This window comes from Alosa sapidissima, chromosome 19, assembly GCF_018492685.1.
Source record: "Alosa sapidissima isolate fAloSap1 chromosome 19, fAloSap1.pri, whole genome shotgun sequence".
NCBI classification, from domain to species: domain Eukaryota; kingdom Metazoa; phylum Chordata; class Actinopteri; order Clupeiformes; family Clupeidae; genus Alosa; species Alosa sapidissima.
This window is the reverse complement of record NC_055975.1, coordinates 3,493,190-3,503,578: the sequence shown is the minus strand read 5'-3', so window position 1 is coordinate 3,503,578 and position 10,389 is coordinate 3,493,190. Positions and strand designations below refer to the sequence as shown.

General features: G+C 44.3%; 2 protein-coding genes across 9 annotated transcripts in view; one reads left to right on the top strand and one right to left on the bottom strand.

Annotated features, from left to right (window-relative positions):
* LOC121692918 (brain-enriched guanylate kinase-associated protein) overlaps positions 1 to 4,607 on the top strand; it is a 63,227-nt gene extending 58,620 nt beyond the window's left edge. Inside the window, 2 exon segments of the mRNA XM_042071962.1 lie at positions 2,519 to 3,397; positions 3,399 to 4,607. Coding sequence (XP_041927896.1) covers positions 2,519 to 3,397; positions 3,399 to 4,214 — 1,695 coding nt within the window. The 3' untranslated portion in view covers positions 4,215 to 4,607.
* Positions 1 to 10,389, bottom strand: part of wdr25 (WD repeat domain 25) — a 39,067-nt gene that overhangs the window by 3,254 nt on the left and 25,424 nt on the right. For 5 of the 8 annotated variants that reach the window (XR_006025377.1, XR_006025379.1, XR_006025380.1 and 2 more), the window contains exons 5-7: positions 10,184 to 10,324; positions 9,272 to 9,521; positions 216 to 320 (exon numbers count right to left, since the gene is read on the bottom strand). Coding sequence is in view for 2 of the 8 variants with exons in the window: in XM_042071963.1 (XP_041927897.1) it covers positions 9,300 to 9,521; positions 10,184 to 10,324 (363 nt within the window). In the remaining 6 variants the exon portion in view is untranslated. Of the gene's footprint in view, positions 1 to 215; positions 321 to 8,508; positions 9,522 to 10,183; positions 10,325 to 10,389 lie in introns of those variants that run through there. The other 3 variants (XR_006025381.1, XM_042071963.1, XM_042071965.1) reach the window with 2 other exon arrangements.

Here is a 10,389-nt window from a genome sequence, read left to right as displayed (position 1 = left end):
CAGATGGAGACATAAAGGGGTGGTCTAATTTCAAACCGTACTATTCCCAAGGTGCAACAGTATATTTGAAGGCGGGGGGGGAGACGCTAACAGATATTCAAAGCTGCTGACAAGACTGTTTTCAGCAGCCACTGCACGTGCTATTAATAACACTAGACAAGAGACAGAGAGAGAAACATGGAGGAAATTGAGCATGTAACGCACATCTAACACACCTGTTTGCTCATTGAGCACTTTCCAGTACACTTTCCAGTGCAAGTTCACAGTGCGTACACCAAACTCACAGTGCTGCTGCTCCAGTTCATATCGATGGACGGAGACTGCTGGACATAAACAACATAGATAAATAAATAAACTGCTCCAACTGTAGCACAGTCAGCAGAATCCTTGACGAGTTCATTACAAACAGCAAACGGCGAAAGCTACTTTAGGCCCCTCATCTTGACTGAGCTGACGTGAGAATATATACATCACGTCACTGTACCCTAACTATACATTAGAGGACAGGGGATGCATTGCTGACATATCCACTAACAGCTCTTTCCCTTGGCTGCATAAACATGAGGCATAATGAAAACATCATGAATATGTATGCCTTGCACAGGGATGCTGGTATCAATGTCAAAAAGAGTTTTATAGTATTACATACTTTTCTAGAAAATGCATTGCTAATCATTATGTTGTGCACCTGTTATGACTGAATGTTTCATTTCTAGGGGTATGTGGATGCCGTAACTACAGTAGTTTAATTAAAGAGAAAAGTAATAAACACAAACAAGGACGTAAATGAATAAAATGACCGATGTATTGATAAATCAAAATAAAAAGTTCAAACGGACAATAACAAAACTAAAGTAACTGTAGGCTCGGCCTAAGACAGTGTAAACGTAACAAACCACAAACAAACAAACAAACAAATAAGCCACCCAGGCTATATAAAAAGGCCACACAAACTCCCCACGAGGAGCATTTTGCCAAACCCGACACACACTACCACTGTAGTTATTTTAAAATGAGCATATCCAGAACACATCAAGACAGAACAGAACACACTAGAGCCAGAACACACTAGAGCCAGAACAAACTAGAGCCGTAACAGCACCGCAAACCTTCACAATGTCATTCTTATACTGTAGCAACATTGCTGTATCTACAGTATTATATATTCCTGACCTTCCCCCTGTTCTCTTTTTCCTTGATACTAATGTTTACTTCTCATTCTTAACCTCTTTACCACTGAATCATTCAATGAACTTTTCATTAATTAATATTTATTTTTTAGATGAATAGCACTACTTAAACTTAATGGAAGCTGAACAAACCAACAAGCATCCCATTTTTGCAATATTAAAGGATAGTGAAAATGAAAGGAAATGAGAGTTAGAGAGAGTTACTACGGCTAGCTGATTGATTTAGCAGTAAAAACACTCAGAAACAAGCAGCTCTAGGGCCGTATTCACAAAGCCTTTTATCTTACCACTAGGAGTACTCCTAAATTGCACTAAAAGATTTTAGCTAGGAGTTTTCTCTTAAAAGTTATTCACAAAGCCTTTCAGACCTACTCTTAGTAAGGAAAAATTACAACTCCTAAACTAAGAGTGAGTCTTCGTTGCTATGGATGACGTCATTACTCATGCACGAGCTTGACTGAAGTGACCACCTTGATTGGCTGATGATTGTAACGCGGGAATGATTCCAAACACCTCCCTTACGATGATGAGTGACAGGTGACAGGTCTGAGAATGCGTGCGCTACACAAGTAGTGCGAAGGACGGAAGATGATGAATAACTGAATAAAAAGGCCTAGCCTAAATGAATAAAGAGTAAGGCAAAACAAATAGCCTAGTAGCCTAATAAAACATAGGCCGATTGATGCAGTAGGCTAGGCTATCTTTGCAACATTATTAAATTAATCTATCACCATATGCCTACGTTTGCAAAGAGGAGAACATTTTAATTTGATTCACAATGAAACGTTACATTTAATTTACATGTTGACAACAACATGTTGGTGGCGTTATAGCATCCCTTTTATGCCTACAATGCAAAATTGTTCCCTCGCGATTGGAAGCTCCTGTTGCGCATACCCATTTCAAAACATCACAACGTGAAATGCCACAAAAAGCTGTTTGTGAATAGGTCTTAGTGAGTTAGGAGTCCTCTCGACTTCTTTTAGGCTGTCCCAGACTTAGGTGCTACTTTTAGGTCTAAAATGCTTCGTGAATTACCTTTGTTTTTAGGAGTTGCTCCTAAATTCGCCACTTAGGAGCTACTTTTAGCCTTAAAATTCTTTGTGAATACGGCCTCTGATCTCAAGGCTTCATAAGCACCTTAAAACAAGTGCCTGTTCTCTCCTTTGAACAAAAATTCTGCTCCCAGTTCTGTGGTCTACATTAATATTGTGCTCCTTCTGTCCTTCTCCCTCGTGCATTGTTTTTGTACATTTTCTCCTGTTGGGTCTCATCGTTTATTTAACTCTTAATAAAAAATCTTGGCTCTCTTTCCATCCCTCTTCTAGCTCCCAGTTGACTTCCAGGAGCGCCTGAGTTCGCACATGGAGAAACACAGCCGCGGGCGGACGGTGGCGTTGTGCCCCTCCCCTTACTCAGATGCTTCGGTGCCCGTCTCAGTCATCGGCAAGGTTCTGGAGAAGCCAGAGCCTGGAAGCAGCTGCCCAGTGACGCGGTCGCCGAGCCCGCAGCCGCAGGACACAGACTTCTACGGCTCCGCCGGTGACGGTGTTGGGGGCAGTACTGGAGCAAGGGGACGAGAGGGGAGAGGAGGAGGAGGAGGAGGGGAGCACCTTCACCGCCGTGCGGCGTACAAAACGTCGGACCTGTACTGCAGCGACACGGCGCTGTACTGCCCGACGATGGACGACCGTCGGCGTGAGCGCTGGCAGGAGCGGCGGCAGAGTGTGGACGTGCACGGCAACGAGCCCCCAGGCCTGCAGCAGCTGCTGCACACGCAGAACTCCACGGACAGCAACCCCGACGAGGACGACGGCAGCCTGAGCGCCGGGGTCAGCGTGGGCGTGGGGATAGGCGTGGGCATGGCCGGGTTCCACCCGGGCTTCCAGCACCACCACTCCTCCTCAGCCTCCTTCCACGACTTCGCCACAGCCGGCTCGCTGCCGGCATCCAGCTCCTACTCAAGCTTCAGCGCCGCTTCGGACGAGAAGATAGCCAGTGTCGGGGGCAGGGGGGGCCTGGGCGGCACGCTGTCCTCCTCCCAGCAGGTGCTCTACCGCGACTGGCGGGAAGACGGGAGCATGGACTACGAGCGCAAGAGCACGTCGTCGTACGAGAAGGACAGCCCAGGCTTCCCCAAGTCCCGTAGCTTCCAGCACATGGCGCACCACAGCGGCAGCCCACAGAATGGCGGCATCAGCGGCGCTACCCGCCTCGTCTGGCTACACGCGCACGCAGTCCTGCTTCAGCGAGCCATACCACTCGCCGCACCTGCCGTCCCGCAACGCCAGAGGCTCATCGGCGTCAGGGGGCGCGCTCCACCGAGATGGCCGCGGGAGTGCCAACGTCGGGGTGGACGTCCACGCAGCTGAGGACGATCTGACTGGCCGCTGGCGCCAGCTGAGCGTGGACGAGCTCAACGCCTACTCGTACCGCAGCCCGGGTGGAGGCGGTGGAGGGGCCGCGAGCGGCCGAGTTTCGCCCTACAGCTTCTCGGAGCGTCACTTCGCCATGGGCCCCACCAAGATCAAGGTGGGGCCTCTCTACAGCAGCTTCCAGGAAGGGGACGACACCGTCTTCCACGGCCGCATGCTGGACCCGTGCTTCTCTCATGCCGCTGCCGCCGCTGCGGCTAGTCCGAGCCCGAGCCCCAAGCTGCCCCACCGTAGACAAGAGAAGGGTGCCCTCTACAGGGCATCGAAAGACGATAGCCAAGAGTCCGAGGGCAGCATCTTCCACTCCGGCGGCTCGAAGGACAAAGGTGGAACCCCCAGGAGTGTCAAGAAGGAGTACGTGGACATGAGTCTGAACAGCTCGGCCGAGTCTCTGCACCAAAGCCCCCACGATGCCTCAGCCTCCTCCTCCAGTGTGCAGCATTATCAAAGGGAACCTCCTCCCCACCCACCCCCCTCTGGACCCCCCCAGCGGCACACGCCTACACAGTACCAAAAATTTGGCAACACAGGACTCAGCCGAAAAGACAGTCTGACTAAAGCTCAGTTGTATGGGACGCTGCTGAACTGACCAGAGAAGTGTTTCTGAGGACGTGAACATAGGAGTCTGTTGAGATTGCCCTAGCTCGGCTAATTTTGGTTTGGTAATACTGTTGATGATTTCTCTTGGTTGTGGTTTGGTATTATTAAGGTTAACAAGGCTCACTACTGTACGTCACTGCTCATTAAGGGCCCTGTATGTTGTTGATGGCTATGAAGGAATTCAGTATCTGACAGACAAATCATCCGCACACAGTTAGCTTTCAAACAATTCCACCCTTCCACCCACATACCTTATATTTAAAATGTTACCTTTCCACACATATTCAAATATTGACGTAGGTTTTTCCCATCCATTGTTCTGGCCTGCTACCCACTAACTTAAGTAAGTATAAGTATAAGTATATATACTCCCGTGAGGGAAATTTGGTCTCTGCATTTATCCTAATCCGTGAATTAGTGAAACACACACAGTACACAGTGTACACAAAGTGAGGTGAAGCACACACTGATCCTGGCTCAGTGAGCTGCCTGCATCAACAGCGGCGCTCGGGGAGCAGTGAGGGGTTAGGTGCTTTGCTCAAGGTAGTGTGCTTTGCTACACTACATTTAGTGTACTTCAGCCGTCCCTACTGGTCGGGGTTTGAATCGGCAACCCGGTTACAGGTCCGAAGTGCTAACCAGTAGGCCACGGCTGCCCCCATAACTTGGGCAATGGACAATTATCATTATGTATACTGTAGGGCACCATAGAATCCATACTTTACTTCCTTAAAGCAACACCAAAGAACTTTCCCTCTGTTGCACGCACGCTATTTGTTTATCCAGCATTGGCTTTGCAAATAACATGTCCACAGACAAGGTAGAATATTTTGCATGACTTATAAAAGTACGATGTATTGCGACATCAGATGCAAGTCAAATTTGTAGTTTCTTATGTCTCATTCCATCGAACTACAGATCCGCTACCTGATCTGGCAAACGTACATAGTGCGGTTATAGCCGATAGAGGGCCGCGAAGCAAATGCAGAACCCTGTTACAAGTGGATGAACCACTGAAACGATTTTGGAAACATTATTTTAAGGTACAAAAAAACTCTTCGGTGTTGCTTTAAGGGGAATCTACACTACATTTAGCGTATAGGTGAGACAAGGCCATGGTTCAAGGCAAAATCGGCTAGTATCTCTGCAAACATCGAGCTTTAACAAGGGAAGGATTTGTGATATTTTCTCCAATGTGGACACAGTCATGTCACTGTAGGAGAAAGAGAAGTTGTTTGAGGTCTCCCCCTGTGCTTTGACCACTTTAAAATGGTTTGCATCAGTAATGTTTTTCCTCTTTTTCTTCTTCTTGCTCCTCTTCCCATCCCACTTATTGGGCCCTCTTGGGGCAATTATAGCATCAGTCAATATATCTGGATCAGGCAAAGGACTAGTTCTTTACAGCCCTGGCATGTTAATGAAACTGTACAGAATTCAATTCTCTTCTACGGAGACAATTGTTATCTAAATGAGTGCACTCTAAACATTCACAACTCTCACAAAAGTAACAAATAAGTATTTGTATACTTATTGAGTATAATCCTTAATAAGTTAAGGGCCAAGGACACACTCTTTCAGGAAGTCATACATCAATCATGTTGTGGTCTAAACTGTCTATCGTAATTGAAATCTAGCACAAGACAAGAACTCATAGATATAGTCACAACATCAACCTGTACCTCTTTTTTTCAAAACATCCCAAGATTTTTAATGGGATCACAACTTTTGACCCGTTCATGATATTACAAAACAAATTCACATTAGTCGTAACATAGCACATATATTTATCCAAAATGACAAACAAGTAAGGTATTTATTTTGTATCAGTACCTGGGAAATAAAACTGTGACCTTGGTGCCTCAAGCACCTTGCTCTGAGTATATATCTACTGCACCTGCTCTTAAGATTGGACCAATGATTCTGCACAACACCCTATTGGTTTACAGAAGACATGGAAGCTAGCATGATTTATGTATTAGTAGTTCACTTGCTTGTCAAAAACACCATTCGTATATTTATGCCTTAGTTCTTTTCAGTCGCTGGAGCTCCAGCTCTGTGTATTACATCAGGTAGTAGTGCATATGTGTATATACTTGTCTACATGTCTGTTCAGTGTTTCATGCACCGACCAGCAAATGTTCTACAGTATGTATTGTGTTGAAACGGAACACTTCTTTTGCAAGTTCTCTGCATGGACCGCACTGATCCAAACCAAAAGTAGATACTTTGCTCTGAGTAATCCTTTTCACTGTAGCGTGTTTGTCCTGCAATGCCTTCTCCATAGAAACTTAAAGAGGTATGCTCTAGCCCCAACTCAATGCCTTCTCCATAGAAACTTAAAGAGGTATGTTCTAGCCCCAACTCAAGGCTACTGAGAGAAGTCAATATTCACCTGGAGAGGCTTCAGAGGGAGTTATTGTCATCCATTCATGGCGGGCTGAGGGATATGTTGGTTTTCTTTGCCACAAGTAGACTATAATGTCTATAAAATCATTTCAAGTCAGTGGAAGCGTTCATGTAAAAGACTGTAAAAAACCCATGGATAACTTTAGCTTATGGCTGTTTTAAATTCAACAACACAGAATCCTTTGTTTCCCCGCAATTATAGCATTGCAAAATGCAATCAGAAATAATAACACCCACATATTCATCAAAACCTTGGGCTTTTAAGTAACCCCAAGGGTCTGATGGAGAAAATCCAAAGAGCACCAAACAACTGCAGACTGCTTACAATAAGCGAGGGTTTTTGTTTTGTCATTAGGACATGTGCTCCTGAGACCGGGGCTGTGCTCTTGTCAAACTCCAGAAGACACAGAGACATTTGTTAGCAGACTTTGCTGATTTTCTAGACTTCCCTGATGCAACACAGTGAAATCTGATCACAGTGCTGTGCCGAAAATAAAAAACGAAAACATGAAAACCTGCACATAATCTTGGCCCTCCATGAAAGAAGCTTCACACTAGTGCTCTAGTCAGGGGAAAGACTGTTAGGCTGTGGCTTAGATCTCTGTAGCCTGGCATCTCAGGTGCTGATGTAACTTATCAACAGGAGAAAGGGCACCACATCTATTCTCTCAGCTGATAAAACACTTAGCACAGGGACTGAGACCCACACAAACCCTACAACAGATAAAAAAAACTCCAGACTTCCTTAAAATAAAAATAATATTTTTGTTGTGGATATGATTATTAAATACAAAATATTGAATTGATATACTGTATGTATATAATTGAGATATATACATATTTAAGAATGATTATTTTTTCCTTGTCAAGTTGGATGTTCTTTACTTCTCCTGCCCTAACAAGTGTATAGCTGTCCTGTTCTACCTCAAATATCCAGACAGTTTTCAAAGAGAGTGGTGAGCTGTTTGTCATATGCATGTTTCTATATTTTTGCTGTATGTTTCTTTACTTAATAAAGATGAGGGATGAACACACTGTAAAGGCAATTGTACCCTGCAATCGTTTAAACAAGTCTACAGCTGGTCACTGAGTTTGAGGTAAGCATAACAATGGACAGCTATGACTATGGCATTGTTAAGATGCATTTTTGATGCGCTGCACAACACAATTAGACTGGCGCCTGTTCTTGGCTGATATAGGGAGGCTGCATACTTAAGTGTGCCTGATAATAAACCTACAAAGAGGTTTAGCGGTTTACCCTTTGATATGTTAATTGTGGAACTTTTCTTTGATCTTTACACACTGTAACATGCCCCAAGTCCTTCACACCCACTCCCTGCTATGGCATTCACTAAAATTCTTTTTTTTTTTTTCTTTTTTTTTAAAGAAAGCCTCATGAAAAGGGAAATATAATGTTAGGAGCCTGCAGAAGATTTATTATGCACTAGAACTCCTAAGTTTCAAGTATCTACATGGAATCCTTCTGAATATAAAAAAATAACCACAATGTATTGAGTTGTAAAAGGTCACAATCACAGGCTACTCAATTGATCACTGACTATACAATATTTTCTAATGTGAATGTTCACTTGTACATGCTATAGGTAAAACAAATCCCTTACGGTTTCCATGTCCTTGGAAAAAACCCTTCAAGGATTTACAGTGTCATTACATGGAAAAATCCTGCAAAGACATTTTTTGTTCTGATTTGGTCATTCAAAATTCAACAAAGCGCTTGTGGGACAGCTTCCTCTCCGCATTCTCAGTAGGCATGACGGCGAGTGCCACCGCAGCACCATCACTGTCACCAGCCTGTCTCCCTCCTCAGGCTTAACATCAAAAACACAACAGAGCCAGCTGAAGCTGCTACAATGGAGTCATCTAAAATAAGGGGCTGTTTTTATTTGTGTTCCAGATTTACATCACCAAAGCAAACAACAGAAGCAGAGCATACATGTTTGTGACTGTGATATGCAATATGTCAAGCCCAGAAAACACTGGAAGGAACTCATTTTACCAGGACAAAGCCCTTAGAGCAGTACTAAAGTATTGTCCATCTGAACTGAAGAACACAGAGAAGCAAAATACTTGTTTTATCAAGAGCAGTAGAGGGGGGTAGGGGGTTGACGGAGGCGATAATGCTAACTTAGATCATAGCATTGGTCTATCTACCTGAGATCTGAAGTTACATAAAGGTGTTGAGGAGGCTAAAGTTACTACATCAAACACCCGCATGTCAGGTTTTTGTGGCATATGTTGCACTTGGAGATGTGATCTTGAAGAGCGAGAAAGAGAAACAAAGCTGTCTTAGATTTAGCTAAAATACTCTATGTGCCTTAAGAGCAGCAATTGCAAAAGGGTCTCGATGAGATGCTAGACTGGTATTCTGCGGGTGGTGTGTCAGGCACCTGTCACTCAGGTGTGAACATCTTGAAAGTGGTGTTGTACAAAAACCATGGTAACTACTGTAAAGAGTTTCAAATGATAGTCTCTGGACTGGTTTCCCATACATGGATTTAGCCTAATGCTAGACTCATTTTTTCCCCAATGTAAATCTCTTTCAAAATTCTTTTAGTCCATGGATCAGCCCATGTACAGGAAAATGGCTGTATATGACTTAACAATGGTGACTGCCTGAACCTGTGATTTGTGGAGCTGCCTTGGCTGGTCAGTGCCATATCTTGATCTCGCCACTCCAGTCACACGTGGCCGCCACCGAGGGCAGGATGGGGTGGAGAGACACACACATGCACGCCTGCTGGTGAGCTCGGAGGATGTGAAGTGTCCGAGAGCTCTGGTGGTCGTAGAAGTGGACAGAACCAGAGGAGCTTCCAGAGGCCAGCAGTGATCCGCACCGAGAGAACTCACACTGGATGGCATAGCCCTCTACCTACAAGACAAGCACAGAGAACATATAAACAAGATTCAGAAGACATCCTTCCTATTCTTCTATATTCTCACAATACATAATTTTTATCATCTTGCTATTACAGTGTTAACCACAGAATTGAATTCTATTTGTGGCGGTAGGTTTGCAGAATTAACTTGAATGCAACAGTTTTTAACAAATTAGCGCAGCATGATTTAAGCACAATTTAGTACAACCTGGAAAATCATTGTGTGGTGGTCAATGTTGATATTGTGGTGGGCCGCCACAAATAAGTCAATGTATGTTTAGAATAGCAAATTCTACATTATTTATATATCACAAATTAATGATCATTGTCTCAAAGCACTTTCCAGAAATTAAATATGTGTGATCGATGGTGGAAAGAGTGGTATATGTCAATATTTTCCCAACAGATGGAAAGACTACATTAACTCAGTCATGTCAGGCAACAAGAGAACAAGAGATCTTTAAAGCCTTAAAAAAATCTTTTTCCTTTTTTATGAGAGATGTTTTGATGATGCAAGTGAGCTGTTTGGTGATCGCACGCATTCGACTCAGTGCCAGGGTCACTGTTAGCTACGGATGACTTTGTGGTCGATAAGTGGAGCACAGCTTTCTGATCCGATCTCCCTCTCCATGGCCTGAATAACTGAATATCTGACCTTATGTCCTTCGTAGCGCCGCCTCTTGTTGATGCGGTATGGCCTCTGTGATGAAAAAACGGCGATGTAGTTCCCATTGGTCTGTGCTACGAAACACTCGCTCTCTGGGTGCAATGCAAGACTGGGGCAGGTGTACCTCTCCTGCATTCAAGTGAGCATAAAAAATAAAATCAAACCCAGAAGCGGATAATTAAAAGATTACTGAG